The sequence below is a fragment of the Anopheles marshallii genome, chromosome 2, assembly GCF_943734725.1.
Source record: "Anopheles marshallii chromosome 2, idAnoMarsDA_429_01, whole genome shotgun sequence".
In the NCBI taxonomy this organism is placed as follows: domain Eukaryota; kingdom Metazoa; phylum Arthropoda; class Insecta; order Diptera; family Culicidae; genus Anopheles; species Anopheles marshallii.
The window spans coordinates 26,377,100-26,398,768 of NC_071326.1; the positions used below are offsets into that span (position 1 = coordinate 26,377,100).

General features: G+C 50.1%; 1 protein-coding gene across 1 annotated transcript; it reads left to right on the forward strand.

Moving 5' to 3' along the window:
* The first annotated feature begins 1,034 nt into the window (after positions 1-1,034).
* Positions 1,035-18,122, forward strand: LOC128706996 (uncharacterized). The gene is made up of 11 exons (XM_053801941.1): positions 1,035-1,661; positions 1,741-1,904; positions 1,979-2,218; positions 2,281-2,474; positions 12,425-12,540; positions 12,617-13,706; positions 13,797-13,939; positions 14,014-14,173; positions 14,235-14,654; positions 14,724-15,048; positions 15,110-18,122. The coding sequence occupies exons 1-11, from the start codon at positions 1,035-1,037 to the stop codon at positions 18,120-18,122; spliced, it is 6,492 nt and encodes a 2,163-aa protein (XP_053657916.1).
* Positions 18,123-21,669: the final 3,547 nt, after the last annotated feature.

A 21,669-nucleotide genomic window follows, 5' to 3' on the forward strand; every position in this document is an offset into this window, starting at 1 on the left:
TAATGTGGATGACTCACACCAGGGGAAACGCTATCGGCCATGGAATGTAAACATTCCGTCGCAAACCGTATGGGGGAAGACAAAAGACTGGATGTCGCTGTGGATGAAATCTTCAAATGAAGCCTTCACCTTCAATCACTACCAGTGGTGGGTGAATCTGATTCAGATTCATGAATCTGAACGAATCTGAATCTCGAATTTTTTTTCTAAGATTTTCCTAGGATGGATGAATCGTTAGAGAGCCTTGCATCATTCGAGATGTAGATCTCCATGGACCTTGTCTGTAAGACTTTCTCTACACAGTTAGCGATTGTCGCAATTGCGACTGCGACTTGTCAAACTCTATCCAAAAAATAAAAAAGCGAAATGTCGCGACGTAACGACCCATGTACAGAGTTTGACAAAGTCGCAGTAGCAATTGCAACAATCGCCAACTGTCTAGAGACAGTCTAATCCCCCCCCTCACCTAGTTTCCAAAAACGGGGTGCAAACCTGAAGGCCTCCAGGGACTTAATCCGCCACTGCTCTGAGAATTCATGAATCTTTTGGGTGTAGATTCCTGAATTAAATGACTCCTCACTTAAGATTCAATCAAATGACATCTTCTCGAAAGACTTATTAGGCACAACACTAATCAGAACCACAAAAATAGAATTCCAACACGTCAACATGACACCACTTCATCAACCCGATTTTAGTAGAATTTGAAGCGTTGAAAGGAAGTCTCCTGAGGAGATCTCCAGTTGGGGAGAATAACACGTAATTTGATAGAATAGAAGAGCCCCCCTGTACAACGATCTGTTCATGCCGAGAGTTTTCAACGAAAGGAATTTCTAAAGCGAGAGAGTAGAGTTGCAGTATCCGGGATTTTGATAGGTGTTTTATTGTCTGTTTTGTTTGTTACGCCACAGTGATAGTCCACACCGCAAAGGCTCTAGATCGAGCGAAACATCGCAAGTGCGTGAGTGTGTGTTGTGTGTGTGCGAGCAACGTGCTAGATCAGCGTGAAAGATTTTGTAGATCGACACACCCCTATGGAGAGGAAGGAGGAGAAGGAGAAGGTGAAAGCACATCGCAAACGTTCCGGTGAGCATCATCCGCTGCATTCGGCGAGACGGGAAACGCTCCCAACGCCGCCGCCGGATCCAACGACACCGTCTGCCACGGCCGATGTGTTGTCACACGGTGCGTCCGCATGTGACACATCCGCTTGCACCGGCAGCTACGCGGAAACGGATCCATTCAAGCGTCTGTTTACGTACCGGGAGCGCGAAGCACAGTTCCTCCGGTTGCTGTGCGAAAGTGACCCAGCACAGGATGTTGGTGCTGGTGGTGCACCACCCAGGAAACCACCCGGTCCGGGGCATGCACAACCCGGAAGTGGTAACGCGAAGGAGGGTGTACCGGGTGTTGCCGGTGCCTCGGACGTGATGGGACGCAACGAGCCGGGGTTCGAGTCGGTCAACGAGTTCCTGATGTTGCTGAACCGGGCCGGACCATCGGTGGCAGCCGCACTGTCCACGAAGGATGCGATCGATCAGCTCGATCGACTGCATGAGCTGATCGGTCAGTTTCTTACGCTGCAGGAGCAAAACATGCGGATGCACTGGCAGCTGAAGAACGTGGAAACGCTGCGTAAGCTGAAGTTGATGCAAATTTCGGTATGTAAGGATGGACACCGTTGGTGGGCTGCTGGAGAGATGAACGTATCTTGAGATTGCTTTACCTTCCCTGCACTAGATGGCGAAAGATCCCGAAGCGTTTATTGTCAACAGTGGAGGGCTGCCGGAGGATACGTCCGATAACGATCTGCTGGACAACGAGATCGAACAGAATCTGGCGCTGTTGGAAACGATCCTGGCCGCTGGTAACTCGGCAAGCAGCAAGCGCAGCAGTTCGAAAAGGTACTACCCAAGCTGTCCGCGTAATGTGGCGCTTTCGCAATGATTCGAACACCCGTTTCCCGTTTCTTCTGCAGGGAGCGGAGCAAATCGGTGATTAACGATGAGATCACCAACTTCCAGCTGCATCGCAAGGAGAGCGGTGGCCGTAATTACCCGCTGCGCCGTCAGAGTGCCGTGTCCGACTTCAAACCGAAGGTGTCCAAATGGACGAAGGTGAAGGCGGCGTTCAAGTGGGAAAAGACCAGCGCACTGCCGGCGAACGAGCTGAAGAGCTCGGAAGCGATGATGATACCGGTCAACAATGAGGTGGCAAGGTAGGGACAGGTCGTGTTGTTTGCTGGTGCCGGAGGTGTGACGTTCTGTCTCAACATTCCAGATATCTGCGCGTCCCATCAATACCGTGCGTCGGCAGTTCCGGTGATTCGGTGTTTAGCTCCTCGTCCGGGATTGTGGTTAGCGGTGGGTCGGCCCCGGGGACGCCGGGTGAAAACAGTCTGGCGAGTTCGGCCGAAAATCTGACCGACATGAACGAAGACGGTGTTGGCGCCTCTGGAAGCAACCGGGACAGACGTAAGTGCAATAATAGTTCCATAATATTTGTTAGTTCTTCTGTACGCTATCACGCACCAGTTCCAGGCTGCGTTGTTTGTCACTTCCTTCCTTCCCTTTATCGGCACAACAACCTCAAGAGGTCTAGGCCTGCCATTTCTGGCTTTCTGTCGATCGTAAACAGAATGGTTGGACACCGTGGGCCGCAAAGACCGTTTGCTTTACTTTTGTCTGCGGACATGTTGGTGCTGTGGGAAGAAGGACGTGGTACACGGTCAGTGCTAGACGGGAACCAACTTTGCAAACAATCTCCCGTAGACGCACACTCGCCGAAGGCCACACCACTGGAGCATATTTTTAGCGCACCGCCCCTACTTTCGCACGTAATACCTCGTGTGCGTGAGGTAAATGTGAAAATATGGCGAGATTTTCCACTGCCGTGCGTTTGTGCACTATTGCCAGCAGGATCAGAATTCCAGACGGCTCCCAACAGGAGGATTTTGATTTTGATCCTAGTGAAAGGTTGGATTGCATTGGGGATACTCCATCTTACGGGTAGAAAACACACAACTATTTGAGCGATTGGCGAGCTGAGTTATCTGAGAGGTTATTAACTTCTAAACTGTAGACAACATTCTTCAAGTAGTTTGGAATGGAATATGATTAGTTGACGGGTTACTTGATACTTGATAGTCTAGCACCTTTGAATATCCTCAGAATACTCACCTTTGAATGCCCTCAGACCAGCAACTCCACAAGTTCTAAGGGAGATGGATCTTGGATCTGGATCTCCCCAGTATTTTTGTTTTCAATTCCCAATCCTGAACCAATCAGTCACCATTGTCAGTGGACGCCACAAATCCATCAAAGATTGGTTGTCTATCAGGTCAGAGATCCTATCAGCTTCTTCAATGTAAGAAATTTGATATCGAGCAGAAGAAGAACAGTATGCCATGACTCGTTATATGGAAAACTGATGGAAACGAGCTGGGAACTCTGCGAAGAACCTCGTTACGACAGCGGTTAAATGTCAAAATATGTTGCATTGCATCATTCGATGCTGAATCTCGCACGGTGTACATGCGGCCGAAGATATCCTGCGTAGTACGTTGATCGTTTGCGCTTGATATATTCGTCATAAAGCGAGTGCGTCGTAATGAAGTTGGTATGCAAATGCAAACATTAGTAAGTTGGAGCAGAGTTTGACTGTTCGCCCAGTAACTTGAAGTGTGTCTTGACATTTGAAATGGGTTTGCTTAAACAGATCATCATCCATTTTTCTCCAGCAGATAGATACCATCCGCTTTAGTACTGCAAACCAAACGGCCCAGCAAAAGGAACGCGGAAGGTACGGAAAGCTCCAAACTGGTTTGTTTAGAGTATCGCTCAACGGATGATGGTTACTAATGTTACACTGCCCGTTGCCCGCCATTTTCCCCATCACCATCCGGCCGCACACTCGACACACTTTGGGGTGTGATTTGCGTCAAAAGAAATTCATGAGACCATAAAGCTGGCGCACGGAATGTATTGAGTGCGCAATTGGTGGGGCCAACAATTGAAGCACTACGGTGGATGCTGTAAACCATTTCCTGGGTAGCCGCACTATTGACCGCATTGCAACGATCACTTCCCAGCGGCACTTAAGTGTATCGGCATCGGCGCAAGGACTGAACACTCGGCAGAGATGCTTGAGATGGATGCAAGAGGGCACTTATACGTAGCGGAGTGGCGTTTAATCGCCCAACGTTAGGTAATCCGTAATTCCCGCTTGAGCACCAGGATGCACCACGAACTACGTCACCTGTTGTATCCTGCTGGCGTTGTGGTGTTTTTTTCCGTCTCTAGTGTTTGGGTGTAAAAACCCTTCGTCCACAACGCACCTCGGCGCATACGAACGGCCAAACCGCAATCGCACCGCACCGAAATACCGAAATACCGAATGGAGCGTGGCAGGAATTTCGGGTGGTTATTTTTAAAACTCTTTCGCCCGGTCGCTCCGGTTCTACTACATCCATCCCAACACCTGTAGAGTGTTGCTGCTCGGCCGGTGGGGGGGGGAGCATGTTGTACATTTGGAACTAGGGTCCGTCGCTTGCCAGTACGCGCTAGAGGGTTCCCATGGGGTGGCATGTTTGGTGGCGCGTAAGAAAAGCATAATTGTCAAGCGGTGCTGCACTGCAGAATGGCGTCTACGTATCGTTTCGCTGACGTAATTGTGCATTGCCGCCCGATGTAGCACCTCCCGGTCTGCAATTGTACGGCACAGCCAACGTACTGCTGCGTGCATGCTCCGTACGGCATTGACCGAACACCAGCAGCTACCGGGGCTTCCACATGGGTGTGGGGCAGGGTGGCGCTTGTTGGAATGGGTTTAAAAATAATCCCTGACGAACAAGGAGAAGAGGGGGAAGGGGGAGGTTGGGGGCAAGAACGCTAGAAATCCGCCCCACCGGATGACGGGTGCGTTGGGTGTTGGGCCACGAGCGCGCGTATGGGTGCGAGCCGGTGCGGGTATGTGCATTGCGTGCGATCCGACAAAAAAGGGTTCCGGGTTCATGTGCGAACTGTTGAAACGGGTACGCTTCTTGCCTGACGCAAATGAACAGGAACGCCAGAGAAGGCTAGCGCGCTAGGGAGAGAAGGTTCGAAAGAGGGCGAACGCCACGGCAGGAATCTTGTTGCACCTCCGGTTTGCTGGTTTGGAACCGGGTCGCACTAAGAACTCTACCTTTGCAATCGATGATGGCCACGTTTCGGCGTTGCTTTACGGGGCAGGGGTCGCGTATGGGTGTGCGCATGAAGATATGCTATGACATAATCGCGCTATTTTTAAACCTACCCGCCCATTTCGCTTCGGCCGCCGGTGGGGTTCCGCCACTTTGCGTTTTGGGGCGGTATCGAGTTCGGGTGGGCAAGCAAGACGACCCAGAACACGCTACGCTCACTCATTACACACACTCGTAAGTGGGGTGGCCGGTGCGAAGGAGAAGGGGGAGGGTGGGGGGAGGTGATGATGCCCGGAGAGATATTCCGTTTTTCCGCGACTTTTCCCGCGACACGTACATTTCGGACCCCCCTCCCCGCTCCTCCTCCCGCCACCTTCTGGTGCGTTCGTTGCACCAGCGATGGAAGGGGATCGACTTTATGCAGATAAGCACTGCTGCGCCGTTCGTTGGCGGCCGGTGGCAGACGGTGTGGGAAGCAAAACAGGTGATTTTACTTTCAATTGACACCACCCGACAAGCGAGCATCATTAATGCGAATGTAGGTCAAACCGTCGGCTAGAAGAAGCGGCACAAAACCGTACGGGTACGGGGTGATGGATATCCTGGCAGGCGAGGGCGAAGTCGTGGTTTTATAATTCACCTGGTTCGGATGATCTTCAGCCGGGTCGGAATTGTTCTTACGCTTCCCGAATCGAAGTGGAAACAATAAACAAGCTTAAAATAATCCCACAAATGATCGCGTTGTGCGATCCAGCGAAGTGGCCCGGTTGGTGTTCTGGTTTACATCAGCTCACACTTCCATGCCAGCGCGTTCCTTCCCCGTGTGTTCTCCGGAGCGTCCGTACGCATGTATCTTGCGTAGGGAGTTCGAGATTTTCCGATTCCTCGGGGATTGTTTATCAAGGAGGAAAAGCCAGGTCACATCATAACCACCCGGAACTCGTTGTCTTTGGAGCGTTTGGCACCGTGGCACATGGGCGATCGAACAATGGGGTTACGCTGCCAATTTCTCTCCCCATGGAAACTGCTACCAATTAGTGAGCCCTGGAGTATGTTGTACCGTTTTCGCCGATTAGTAGATTAAAAGCGCGATCGGCATCGCGGGAATTATGTGATCTTAGTGAGGATCGCCCCACAGAAATAAGAACACATTTCCTACTGCCCGCCATTGTTTATGATGCTTTTGTCCTCGTTTGAATTTCTCCGACTGCTCGCAGCGCCGGGTGGTTCTTGTACGATCGCATCGTGTGTGCGGCTTAGGGCGGTTCCGATGAAAAGTACTTTTCCGGTTTCGAACCTATGCCGGTCGGTGATAGCTGATGAAAACCTCTTGGAGGCGTTGGAAATCATTAAATTATTGAAGATGTACCGCATTGCAAGAAGTCTTTTAGTAACGATTTAGTGGATTTTCTTGCTAAATATTTTGAAAGATTAGACGATCTTAATATGGTTGACGTTTTATTTTATACTAAGATGGAGTAGATAAATAATCGCGAACGTGATCACCACTTATCTCATTCGCTAGTCTACTTATTTTTGCGATGCTACATCTGCTTCGCGGTTTGGAGTCCTGGATTAGGGTGGCCCGGTGGCATTAAGGTAGCGTCGCCGTTCTCTGCACGATAGGTTCGGTCCAAAATCTCACCCGGACCATTCCTTCGTACGCAGCACCGTGACTATCCCACTACGGGTAAATAAAGTCACAGAAAGCCAGAAATGGCAGATCAAGATCTCTTGAGGTTGTTGTGCCGATAAAGAAGAAGAAGGAGACCTCGAAAACATTTATGGTCGAGCACCGTCGTCATCCAATCAAAGCCATTCTTGCCACTATATTTGGGCTTCCCATGAATCCTCTGTTCATACGAGCGACCCCCCCTTTCCCAGTTCGGGTTATTTCTAGATTGATTGAGTTTCATGCCATTTGGATTAAGCATTCGTTCCCAACCCCCCTAGGCTCCACAAATGAACATGGAACACATTGAAAAATGACAATAACACAATGGCGTTTGAGATAGGATCTTTTACTAAACAACAAAGAAGCTTGTTGAGGCGGTGTATGGTGTATCTAGTAGCAGCATTGGTCTTCGACACAACAGGACCGGTCCAATATTCTATTCGGACCTACAAGCAGGACTGATCATTCAGCTACGGAAAAATTAAAGTCAAAGGAAAGCCAGATTTGGCAACCCTCTAGACTTCTTAAGTTTGTCCAGGAAACAAGTAGGAGAAAAAGAACGACACTTGTTGTGGTAATGTCATTAGACGATCTCAGAAGTCTATAAAGAGAATTCTTGGAGCATGCGAATCCTTTCCCATTTCCACTCAATAACAAAGTGTCGAAAGAAGTCGTCATACTTAACATATGATCTCGAATGGATTGACTGAAAAAGAAAGGTCAAGGTAAAATTTAACGTCTCGTATAATGGAGCGCGCAATGGTTTTGGCCAGTTTTGGTTTGAAAAATCACACTCAACGATAGTTGATTTCGGGTGTATGAGCAAATTCCATTACGCAATTGCTGGTCAAATATTCCAGATTTGCTTATTTAGCGCTCCCCACAGCCGTCTTACGTCTTGCTGGCAATATGGACTTTACACTTCCCGGCCCAGAAACACACCGTAGGACTCAGCAACGTGTGGAAATGTGCGATTCCTAACCCTGCAAGGGAAGAAAGCACGAACACACAGCCACCACACCGAAGTAGCACCAGCAAAAATGGCGTGGATAATGATCAGTTTTTCTTCCAACCCACAAAAAAAAAAACACCTCATCCTTCTCCACGTGACCGTTGGAGCGTATTGGCGCTAGTGGCGTACGGCTACCGGCATCCACTTTCGGTCCATCCAAAACCTCAGCAAACCGCAACCGGAGTACCGTAGCTCGTAAATCAAAACGCGGAATGGGGCCCAGGAACGGGAAACACTTTTTTTTCTTCCTTCACCCCACCCCGGGGGGCCATAAATAACGGCCTGCAGCAGAGGATCGTGCTTTCGCTAGCAGTTTTGAAGCACGGGAGGAAAATCGCAACAGTGCAGAGGAAAATTGCAAACAAACAAAAAAAAACAAGCAAAGATTTTTGCTGTTTGCGGGCGCGCAGGCAAACACGCCCAAACATGGTTCCCCCGGTACACATACATGCGCGGCAAAAACAAAACGGCACACGGGTTTGGAGTGTGCGATTTTTCAAGTGGTTTTCAGTGGTTTATTTTTTTGGAAGTAGCACCAGGCGTGTGCAGGCATGGTGGAGGTTCGTTCGCTTGTGCTAACGCCATGCGAGTCCTTGGCGAGGACTTGATGATGGTTTACCATTTTGGCATGGTATGAATGATAGAGAACCAAGCCGCTTCCAGTGTTTGGGGCGAATGTGGGCGATCGTGAGTTTTTTTTTTGTTTTGTTCGGCAAATGATCATGATCTTCCCATGGGGTTCTCTGCTATAATCGCTTAGTGGAGGTGAAGTGCTGTTGAATTTTTTTTTTTTTGAATTTCTTCTACTCCTGCTGAACAGACGGAAAAACTCACAATGAAGAAGCGGAAAGAAAAAGGAAATATCAACCTTCGCATTGCGGTTTTTTTTTTCGGGCGAAGATGTCTTCCCGCGTTCCCGAGGACATTGGTGGCCAACTCACCAGCACAGACAGTTAGTCGAGACGTGGGGTGTGTTTATGTTTATTTATTTTTCGCACCGCGTAGTTCCGCTATCGGAGGCCATTTTTTGTTCGTAACTGCGTGTGTGTGTGTGTGTGTGTGGGGGGTGGTTTGTTTTTCTTTTCTTCCTTCTATATATGTGTGCATAATATAAACCACGCCGCTCGTAGATATATGGTTGCGAGCTGATGGTGCGTTTGTTTTTGCTGAAGTGTTGATTTGACCGATCTTGGAGTGTGGAATTTTTGGACGGCGTTTGTCACCACAGGCGTATCTGCGGCGCAAAATGACACAATGAGTGTATGAAGAACAAACAAAAAATACAGTGAGAACGTTTGAAACATTTCAATGGATGATCTTTTTAAAGCTTTCTTTTTGCGATGAACGAAGCTGGGACTATATTGAGCTTATATAGCACCAGCGCTGGGGTGGACCGGTGACATGATGGTAGCGGCGTAGGTCTTCACACGAACAGATTGAACCAAAATCTCATCTAGACCCAATCCCCCGTAGCAAGCAATGACTATCCGGCTACCCTAGTCTAAGTCTAATAAGTCTAGTAAGCCAGAAATGACACGCATAATCTTAGTAGGTCGTTACGCCAAGAAGAGGAGAGATAGCTCCTCTACTCACATGTGGCTCTGAGACCATAGACTTCAATGGACGAAACCCTCTTAGTAAGATCAGAAGGATTTCTGGCCTCGTATGGGTGGAAAGACAATGGAAGGAGCCGCTACAATGACGATCTCTACGAGCTGTATGACGAACTTACTGTCGTAAAGCGGATTAGACTCGCCAGGCTCCGGTGGGCTGGTCACGTCATGAGAATGGCACCGGACGACCCAGCTCAGAAGATTTTACGAACTTGTTATCGAGTAGGTTTATGAAGCTCTGTTTGAATGTCTATTTACAACTGGTTCAATCACATGATCGGACAGAGAGTGTACTGTGTTGGCTACTGGACAATATTTGCGAAGAATGACTAGCATCACCTGATCACCTACTACCTCCACACACGCAGTACACGTGTTGCAATTATGCGTGACAAATCTTTATAGCTACGAAATTGCAACAGGTATCGAACGGGGTATCGAAATGTGTGTGTGTGTAAGAAACAAATATGCTTTCCCTTCCCTTACCTAACCTGATAACGCTTCCAAGGGGTAATATCCGTGTGTATGTAGCACACCTCATTGTGTACGCTAGCACCGCGATAAGACGTATGGTGTGAAGAGATAGTTTCGCGCTTGCGACATCGGTCAATGCAAACACGTGCGGCGTTTTTAGTTTCGACATGTGGCTAATCTTTCGAAAATTGCACCGTAACAGTACGAGCAACGTTGCCCAATTTCCCAAATTTTGTCTTGATTCAGCCACCCGTAAGGGTAGGTTGCTAGACAAAATGCTTGCTGTGTGATGGCTGACAGCAAAATCGGGCGGAGAAGTAATTGATTTAATTGTTCCGTCCATCCAGCGGCTTGGCGCGAGTGCGAGTGGTTGTTTAAATTTCTCGCCTGCATGAGATGGCATCCATTTGCGGTGAGGTCGCGGCAGTCTCGGGAAAAATTAGTAGGAATGCATTCGATCAATAAATAAAGCGCATTAATCGCTCGCTGAAAGGCCGCCCGACGCTTTTGATCGATGTTCGCTTAATGCGTATTATGAACGGCGGAAGGCCCTTCCGCGAGGGGGAGGCACAAGGTGCGCTGCACGGTAGCGCGCTACTGTTTTGTTGTGCGCCCACCATGTCTAGCGTGTCAAAGTTCATCTGCGTCATGATGCGTACCGCGTTGCTCTAGATGTCACGTAAAAATAGTAACCCCTGCGTTGCCCTAGGAACGGTGTAAATTAAAAGCAACGGCTAGCAAAAAAATAAAAACCGATCGGAAAGTCCAAGGATGCGTTGACGCTGGTGTTCCGTTTGTGCGTGGTCCGCCAGTTCGTGGTGGGGATGAAGGCACCAGCTTCTTGCGCTGAAGCAGAACGCACCTCGCGGCCCAATCACCGTGACCTGCGACCACAGCACAATGCCAGCGTTGAATGTTTTGTTCTAGGGGGTGGGTGTGTTGCTTACGCACGCTAAATCGCCGTTTTGCACAAGCGAGCTGCCCTTATTCCGACACCCGGGGGCAGTCACGTGGTCGGTTGAGGGTTTGGTCGATTGCGCCATGGCGATTGCCCGATGCTAAGGCACACTCTGACGAAATGGAAGGAATCTTTTCTGGATCATCCCCGTTCAAAATCGAACGCCAAACTCGATCGAACATTGCCACATGCGGTGGGATTGCTTCACTTCAAAGAACGTGCGGATGTGTACCGAGAGTTTGCGTACATCGTAAATGTGCTTCCGTGAGGGAGTGAAAATAAATATGACGATTTGCTACGAACACGGAAACGCAAGCGAGTGGGAAGTGTGAGTTCTGAAAAGTTCAAAGAAAAAGATCACCTCGCCAGTGGATTAAATCCGGCTACGGAAATGTGTGGAATCCAACGGGCGATTGTGAGATTTTACGCTTTTCCCCGTGAGAAATTGTGCCGATGTTCTTGACGATATAGCTTCGGCAGCAAGTACACTAAGTGTGACGCTCGCTCGAGAAAGTTTTAAACACGAACGGATAGTTTTCCTCAACTGTTCCGAGCATTTCAAACTCGCCTTTCACGGTTGCGAGAAAAGTGGGGTTGCAGATGGTAGATTACATACCAAGAAAAAAAAAACAAGAGGGAAAAGAATCATGTTGCAAAACCGTACCGCGACGAAAACGATCATTTAATCGCACTAAAAAAAGCACACAGACACACGAACGCGTATAAACAGTTTAAGCGCAAAGTAAACAAGTCGTAAAGTTGGGAATCCGAACGCATGAAACGCGTTCGCACGACGCCGCCGACCAGGGACGAACCTCGGCTTCCTCTGCGAAGTTTAATCACTGCGGATTGGGGCAGGAAGATCCGGATGGGGCACCGGAATGGAGTGGTATTTGGCGAGGGGAGGATTGAGCGGGACCGGGAGAGGTGTGTGGATGGCGAATGATTTCGAAAGTGAAAACATATGGTCCTGTGCCGCGGACTCGCTGATGGGGTGACGCCGATACGAATCGGTCGGACTGCCGGAGTTCTTGGAATTTGGTGATGGTGCGATTCTGGCCGAGGGAATGGACCGGATGTCGGTACGGGTGGGTGGCGGTACGATAGGAACAAGGAGGTCCGGGATCGACGCGTGTACCACATTGTCGAGTGCTGGGTCTTTAATATCGCAACCCTCTGTACGCGTTCGACGCATCGATCTTCCCATCGATGATCCGACACGCTGGAGAAAGAGAGAGGGAAAGAGAGTCTGTACTTTTTTATGGGTGGCAGGCCCGAGAGTTGTAGATCTAGTGTGCTAAATATAGTCCCCATCCTCCCCCCCCTTTCGGGCGTTCGCGACGGGATGTCGATCGCCGTGTGCGTTGGTCACCGTCAATTTGCATAATTGTTTGCTAGACGAATCCATTCGTCAGCGTGTCGGAACACATTGGGACAGTCGGCAGTGTGGGTGTGGTTGACGATCGCGTAGACTCGCTGGTGTCATGCTGTCTCTTCGCTCCATTTTCAGACGGCAAGCGCGACTCGGTGAAGAGTACGGAGCGGAGCAGCCAGGAGGAAGATGCGCGACGATCCCGGTCACTGGATGGGGACGCTATCCTCGAACCGATTCGTCAGATGGATAAGGTGCGTACGATCGGATGAACATCCGCCGCCCGATCTGTCGGCTCTGCTGTAACTCTCTTACCGCTTTCGGTTTTAGAACAAGAACAAATCTGCCTGGAGCAAGGTGAAGGGTATTGTGAAAAATCACCGTGGATCGCTCAAGTCGAACGAGTCGCGCCGGGACGCGAAACCATCGAACAGTGTCGGCTGCAGCCGGGAGGCAAGTCCGTGCGAATCGATGGACGCCTGCGAGATGGTGATGCAGCGCGAACGATCCGACTCGTTCTCCTCCAGCCAAACGTCCCCCGGCCATCGATCGTCCGCGATGACGCCGACCTTCCTGCTGCTTCCCGCGACCGGTTCGGTAGCGGCCGGTGACAACAGTGCCCCGAGCGGTCCGAACTCCCCTTGCGGTTCCATCCCAGGTGCGCAGGCCGCCTTTTCTAGCGGGGAGGACGGCGATTGGAAACCAGCGAGCATTGCCACCGACAGCCGAATACATCGCAACGGTAGCGGAGACAAAGGTGTTCCACCGAGTGCGTCCACCACCGCGATGGCAGCACCCGGGACGAGCCGTGGATCGCGCAAAAGCAAACACATACCTGATATCGAATCCGTACCTGAAGGCGTACCGGTAGAGACAAGATCACCGGTCGGTGGCACCACATCGCACGGGTTAGCACCCGCCAGCAGCGCCAGCACCAACACCAACAGCAGTAGCAGTATTAGTAAGCTAAGGAAATCTCCCCCCAAACCGCTCAGCTTGACCCGGCAGCCCGACTCCGTCGAGGTGGCGCTCGGGTCGGATCATCCAGACGGCACGGCCCTATCGCTGTCCTCATCGCCCGGTCCGAAATATTCACCGAAGCGTAAAAGCTATGCCGGCCTTTCGCTCGACCCCGACGGTTCCCTTCCCGGCAGTCCATCCGGCAAGCAGTTTGGCTTTTTTGCTGGTGCCGACCGGGTGGCGGAGCTGGTCGAACCGGGTTACTCTAGCGGGGATGTGTCGGATCAGAACACGCCGAAGCGCCGACCATCGCCGAAACATCGCTCGTTGCAGCGACAGCGGGAGGAAATCGAACGTCGGTACCAGGAGCTGCAGTTGAAGCTGCAGCGCGAGTTTGATGCAAAGCAACAAGAATGGGAGCGGATACGACCGGCCGCCCTCCTGCTGAACAACAGTCCTTGTAAGTATTCGAACACGCGCAGGGCACACATGCTAACCTCCGTAAGATCGGGAGTATTTACAATTGTAGCGGTTGGTATATTCCAATAAGTATTGCTTCTAGTAAACCAGCTGCTAAAGGAAGAGGCTGCTGGGGGTCATGGCGCTTGTACGTCTAAATCCCAACCACCCCCAATCGTCGAGGACAATCTAACGCCGGACTTCAAAAAGAAGCTCAACGAATGGCGCACGAAGGTGGTCAATGATGATCGATTTTCTTCCGGAAAGTTTTAATACTTACACACTCCTTAATTATCGATGTATTACAGCACCAGCCGGGCTCGTCGAAGGAGTCGATGATGGATACGAAGAAGAAACCGATTACCGACTGGCAACTGTGGAAAACGGGACAGATCAAACTGGAAGGCCAAGGATTGAAGCAGCTGCCGGATGCCAAAGATTTGCCGGAAGATTTTCAGAAAAAACTATGTGTGTAGCATTAGCAACAGCACATTGTCGACTGTGAAAACTAATATTGTTTTGATTTCAGCTGAATGGAAGCAGATGAAGGCAGCTAACAAAGTCCCACCATATACCACACAGTCATCCCAGGGTGGATCCAGCGAGGGTGGATCGTCGATGAAGCGCCAACAGTCGAAAGCATCCGGCAGTGCGGTAAAGAAGTCAAAAACCTCCGATGAGCTGGAGAAAGATCGACACCAGCAACAGCAGGGCCTATCCAAGCTGAAGGCGCTCGTCAGCACCTCGGAAACGCCCAAGAAGGAACTGGTGGTGCAGACCACCAAGGGGTTCATCAGGTTCGAAGGAATTTCGCGCAAGTTTACCCGCAAGCTTTTCGAATGGGAAAAGGCGAAGGGTATCGGTCCGGAAGCGTCCACGATAGCGCTTCTACATCCGGGTTACGCTCCGGTGGTAGTTGAAACCCGTGGCGTTGTGCTGGAGAACAAGCGTAAGCGTTTGGGGTGGGTAGCAACATTGATAAACGGTTTTCAAAAGCAGCTTTACATCTTTTTTGCAGGAGAAAAATCGCCAGCATTAGCACGTTCACTATCGATGGACAGTATCGCTCCGGTTCCTTCTGCATCGTCGATATCGCATCAACCATCTAGTCTGTCGCTAAACGATGCCGACGAACTGAAAGAGGTCGATAAGGATAGTGGTTCTAATCGACGCGTGTCGTCCAATCCCGAGCTGGAGCTGTCTGCGGAACGGGAAGAACCAGGAGCCGTTTTGGTGGAGGTTGAGGATGAAGTACTCGAGGTGGCTGATCCACTGCTGCCGGTACTGCCAGACGAAGGCCGGAGACAATCGGCCACACTAGGCGTGAACCAGAAAACGAAAGAGTAAGTGTGAGTGCAGTTGCTGGAGCAAACATTTGTAAACTCTCGCCTCATTGTCCCGCAGGTCTGGATACACGTCGAGACCTTCGAGCAACAGCAGTTCAATCCTGAAAGACTCCACCAAGCTGCTGATACGATTGAGCGAACAGGACTCGGTAGATCGCGACGAGGTGCGCCGATTGAAGATCGTGCTGCGGGCGCTCATCGCAACACTGCCCGAGTTCGTGGAAACGGGTTCGCGTAACAGTATTGCATTTTTTGCCTACATGAAGGATCTTGCGCTCGATATACTACGCTACCTGCATCGCTTCGACGACGGCACCCTCAAGGACGCCGGCGAGGTGTTGAGCAACGTGCAAACCATAAATGGTGCAGTGGCCGAACTGAAAAAGTCACTCCATTCCTACATGAAGTACGCCACGGCCAATGCTAACGGGCGCAAGGACGAGGACATCCCACAGATCAGTATTACGCCGGCCGTAGGGGCCCAGGCAACGTCATCGATACAGCGGACGGAGGATTCGTTCCGCAGCATGGCTACGATCAACGTGACACCGACGTTCGTGTGCAACGCGGTGCGTGTCAATACGGTGGAACTGGTGCAACCGAATCCCACGCTGCATCGTTTCCCTGTGAGTTCGGAATCCGAACCGGCTCCCCTGACCTCCCAGTCGCCTGACTCGTCTGCATACACAGCGACAGCGGCAGTGCCGAGTTGCCAGTGCAAAGACTCGCCGGAAAAGGAACCCCGCGATGCGGCCGGTAAAAAGCTGCAGCGAAATCTTAGCAACGGCAGTCGCCGGAAGGCGCGTATCAAACGGATGGGTTCACGGCAAAGCAGCAAAACGGAGAGCGACAGTGACGACAGTCCGCAGAACTACGTCTTGGATGTGCCACGCAAGACAAAGCGCAAAACGAGCCGGGCGAAAAAATCCGCCTCGGATTCGACGGAAAAGCTGGCGACGGCGACGGCCACTGTCGAAAAGGCTGCCGAAGATGTGGTGTACGTGTTGAAAATAAAACCGGGACAAAAAATCGAACAGGTCGAGCGACCACAGCCGCAAAATGCATCGATCGGTATGGCACCGGCTGGCACCGGGGAGGATGTGCTTATATCTCCCCAGGAAACGTGCATCGAGCTGCTGGAGGCAACGCACCCGACCGTGGCCGAACAAACGGCAGTAATCGCTCCGACCAGTGTGCTGGTGAAAACGAAACGCAAAATCTTCACCACGGTCGAAAGTGAGGGTTCGCCCATGCTGGGTTCCGGAAGCGCCAATCAACCGGTCGCTTTCAGCCAGGAGCTAGAGTCCGGATCCGGTGCATCGGATCGAAATGATGCGCCGGAAACGGTGGTGAATGTCGTACTGTCCCCCAGTCAGGAGCAAAAGATCGTCACAAACTTACCACCATTGCCACAGTCGCCAAGCATGCAGCGGCGTATGGACGCATCGAAGGCACCGAACAAGGAGCTGTCGCCCAACATACGGTTGATGATCGCGAAGTACAACCAGCGCCTAACGACGGAAAAGAGTGGCGCCTCGCCGCACAGTTCCGGTTCGTGTTCTCCAGTTGCGTGGCGATCGCCAGTACTTGATCGGCGTGTGCGCAAACAGACCGAAAAGTACCAGGAAACGATACAGCTATCGAAATCGGCCAGCGCCGGTAGCTTGCGCAAGTCCTTGAAGCAACTGGAAGAAGAAAAGCAATGCGAATTGGCCTGCGGAGGCCCAAACGGTACGACCATTGCTGGTGGGTTTGGTGATGATCGGGATCGGACGAGGGTGGTAAAATCGTTCAGTGCGAGCAAGATTGAGGGAACCAGCAAGCCGGTGATGGAACAGCGTGAGTTACCTGTCGGCCAGGTGGAAAAGGAACCATCTCCCGAGCTTGGTACGTTTCTTGCGTGTGATAGTCTACGGCGGCGCGACACTCTATCCCGGTTGGAAAGGACACGGGAACAGCAAGCAGCTGCGAAAGAGCTATCATCGAGCGTGTCGAGCTCGCTGTCATGCCAAACGGTAACAAACGCGACGGGCACGATCCGAAAGGAACGGCTGTACAAAAAACGTACCGAGTCTCCCATTGCGATCGGAGCGACCACGGGCAGTATCAAGAAGGGTTCTACGCGCAGTGAAAAGTATACGCGGTGTCGATCCGTCCCCAACGAGGAGTGCGCAACGGAGGTATTGATCTCGTCCAAAGCACTCAAACCGCCCAGCCCACGGCTGATCGCAAGACGACGGCTTAACCTCGAACAGCAGAGAACGGAACTGTCGAGATCTGCTCCAACGACACCGCTGGAAGAGAACCGCAGCATTCTGGTACCACTAAGCCAACGTGCATTGAAGCTGAAGAAAGCCAAGGAAGAGTTCCTGCGTGCTCCAACCGGCAGTAGATCCGGTGCTGTGTGTTCGGACGCGTCGGAGGTATGGAGCAATCGCATTAGCCAGATCAGCGCAACCAGCACTGCGTCGTCCAGTGTGGTGGAGGGAGAGTTAACTCTGCTCATGAAGAGTGCCAGTGCGGGTGTGATCGGGGTTCACTCATCAACCGATCATGTTTCGTCCCTTACATTGCGCCGTAACGAGTCAGGGTCGTCGTGCATCGGTGGGGAAGGTCCAGCAGGATCGGTATCACGACACAGTATCAGCACCGCTAGTGCGGCCGGTGTTGCTGGCGGTGCCGGTGGATCCATTGCCGCCAGCAGTAGTGGAAGCCGTTTCGGTGGTCTATCGAATCTCGCCTCGAAGCTACGGAAGGTAAAGCTTCGGCGTAGCAGTAAGGATCTCAGCAAGATGCACGCCATTTCGGCACTCTGTCGGCAGAGCCTGATGGTGGACATCAGCGGTGAGGCGGCGGCAACGATGGGCAGCGCGCAGAGCCTTGGATCTGCGCGACGAACCGGCCACCGGGTGGGTGAACCGGAGGACGACCCGGACGGGGAACCGCTGAAGAAGTCCGGTAGTGTACAGGCTATCTGTAACCGTTTCCGTCGCAGTGGCGAACGTAGCGAGGAGCTAAAGAAGAGTCGCAGTTTAGGATTTCTCGAACCTGACCGAAAAGGTTCGGGGTAATGCGTTATAGCCTTTCCGCTTTCAGTCAAAAGAGCAAATGTAAGAATACTGTTTGGGAATGCTGGATAGATGTACACTTTTGCTAGTAGAAATTCGGATGTAAATTATTGCCAGATTTGGCAGTGCTGTGCTGTGGCAGCTTGAAAGTGCGAGCGCGTATTAGGTTCGATCATCTTCACTTACTTGCTGGGCTGTGGAATGTAAGGTTAGGTTTCCAGTTGTGTGGCGACAACGATCGAACCCGCTTCTCACTCTTATTGATGTTCCGTCTTACACGTTGTTTTACGTTCTACTGTAAATGTTTTCGCTCTGCCGTAGGATGAAGTATTGATGTTTTTTTTTCCCTCACGAATGGAAGCGAAATAAATGAAATGACGAATAATAGTGGTGAAGTTGCGTAACGATGGTGTCCGAACATACCAAATCTTGGCACACGCTGATGACATAGCCCTCATTGCTTTACAGCTCTCTCCTACGTAGCGGGTGCTTATCAAATCAGCCAATAACCAAGTTAATGCTGGCACCACCAACGATCCTGCTAAACAAATCCTAACTTACCCTGGAGTGACGTGACGAAGATAGCTGACCTTGACCTAGGTTGAGCTCTTTTGAATTCGTCCCAAATTTCACCTCTCTTGGGTCAAAAGTCAGCACCAACAATAATATTGATGTTGAGATACACGCAAGGATGTTGATTGCCAACCGGTCTTAGTACGGTCTGAGTTAACTTCTCTTCTCTAAAAACACGAACGAAGCTGGAACTATATAGAAATTATATACATAAAACTTCCAGTACTTACATACGCCTCTCAAACATGGACTTTGTCCAAAACTGACGCAAAAACTCTTAGCGGCGTTCGAGAGAAAGATGCTCAGAAGAATTCGTTCTGGTCCTATTCTGGTCATGTCATGGACGAATGCGTGATGCGCTCACCAGAAAGGCCGGAATAATGGATATGCCGACGACGGTTGTCCGTGAGCAGTTTAGAGGACTCCTTCAACAGGTCAAGCCATCACTGTGATTTGATGCAAACTTTCTGGGAAGTTTGAGTAGGTAGGCTGCAAAGCGATCGTAAACATGTGTAGTTAATGTATTTTTAGAATTTATAACACTTATCGAACGTTCTATGGGTAGTTTTTTTTTACAGTCGCTCGAAATTCCAAAGGCTTGGAATTGAACTTTAGCAAAACAATTAATTCCAAGTGTAACGTCTGAGGTGTAATCCAACCTTTATCTTTCCCGTGCAGCTTATTTTAGTCGTCACTGATGTACGAAAGTAGATTAAGGCTCAAGGTAGGGTTTACATTGATTTGTGAACAGCTATCTTATCGAATCGGGGTACAATTAATCCTCTCATAAACACCCTCATTGTGCAACGTGTACCAAACGAAATTGAACGGGACGGGAGAGTGAAACAAGTGAAACGATTTCCAGCCTTGCAACGAACGTTGCAATGGACGAAATTAGTGCGGTACACCGAAATTGCTAGCGCTAACTAGCTGGCGGAAGACGTTCGTACCGTACCGATCAATGTTCGCTCCTAGCGTCACCTTTATTCGGATGGTTCGGTGCCCGCTAAAGCCCTAGAAACCCTCTTGTCACCCGACCAAGCGAAGGCGAATGCTATGGAGATGAATAACAAAAAAAAAAACGCAATCGAGCACCGTTTATCTTATCAGTGCTGATGCCGCTCAGGTACACTGCGTTCGTTGTTTATTCAAGGTGCACCTTGTGGCCTAGCCGGGAGTTTGAAGGGTGCTCGGTAGGGTACGGTTGCGAGCTGCGGCCCACGGGAGAAGAAGCCGGCTGCGCAATACGAGCGGACGGAACTCACAGCACCAGCAAGCATGCGGGAAACAAATGGTAGCGCTGTGTATCAATCATTTGGTACATCGATAAGAAATTCCAGGTTTTTTTTTTGCTGTTGTTGTTGGTATCGTACTGTTCCCGTACCGTAGCACCATCTAGACGGTTGTGAAGGTATCACCAAAAAATGGTCCATGCTCTTTCGGTAAGAACGCAGGAAATGTCTGAATTGTAGCGCGGATAATGTTTTATTGGAATGATTACATTAAATATCACCATTTTGTGATTGAAGAAGTACTTTACGCTGATAGCCTGGTCCTTGTTGTGGACATTACATTGGAGCGGGGCGGTGTTGATTTGGTAGCCGGTACCGCTCTTCACACGACAAGATTGATCCAAAATCCCATCCGTACCAATCCACCGCACGGCAGGACTGATTATCCGCAAATGGTAGGCCTCGGAAACTTCTGAGGTTGTTGTGTCGATAAAGAAAAAGTTGTGTACAAACGAACAAAACTTCACGGATCTTCAATAACCGTATGCAGTTCATGAAGAACAGAAAAAAAATGTAAAATAAGATTTAAATTCGAAAGATGGCAAAGTACTTGGTTTTAGAGATGGGAATATTAATTCCTTTCAAGGAGTTAGATTCGAGTCTGAGAGTTAGAATACAGATTTAAACTCACTCATTAAGATATCTAACACTTTCAAAAAGGGAAAGAAAGAGAGGGAGGAAGGGGGGGGAGGAGGTTATGCTGCGATCTTAAACTCATGATAGAAATATTCATGGCGACCTTCATCTCACGATTTAAATCATGAGTGAACTCTGGAGTTAACTCCTCACGGAGTCCTTCAACTCCCGATTTAAATCATGAGTTAAGTCTTATGTGAGTTAAGCCAGTGAACAGTTAAATCCGGAGTTAATTCACATAAGAGATTCTTCTTCTTCTTTATCGACACAAGAATCTAAAGAGGTCTAGGCCTGCCATTTCTGGCTTTCTTTGGCTTTATTTGCCCGTAGCCGGCTTGTCAGTCCTGCTTATGGAGATTTTGGGATTTAAATACTCTTCTTGGAGATTTCAATTCACTTACTCCCTAGAATGATTTAAATCAATCATTCATCCTGAATCATTGTGCACGTCACTACTTGGTTTGTCCAATATTCCTACAATTCTTCATGACTTTATGCGAACATTGCATGACGATTAGCTAAACATAATACCTTGGGATTTTGTCCCCCGGCCTCATGCATGCTTAGCTTTGTTAGGAACCCTTTTGCTAGTGCCATGTTTTGCGAACAGTATCCCGTAGGCAAAGCCACGCATTAAGCCGTTCCTTCTGCATGGATTACTGAGCAGCTTTGCACCTGAGCTGAACGGACATAGAGCGCACAGTGTGCGGTGAAGATTATGGAGTTTATGGAACACCGCCGACCGGGTCCGATTTATGGTCCCGATAGAGCGTTACCTGCGCAAGGTTGATCAACTCTTTAAGGCGTTATCTTTTGGAGCTTTGTGACTTTGTCGTGGCACCCCTTGTATTTCCCCGTGTCAGATCTTATGCCAGGAGTTGCACAAGCATCCGGCCTATGTTTCGTAGAATTCCCGATAAGCTCTCCCCAAAAAAAGAAAAACGACTTCTCCTGCCATTTCTTCCAACATGTGTACCGGTGCGATAGTTGCGCAATCCCATGACTGTTACCGATTTGTAATGTGTGTGCCTTTTTACTGTTCCTTCAAT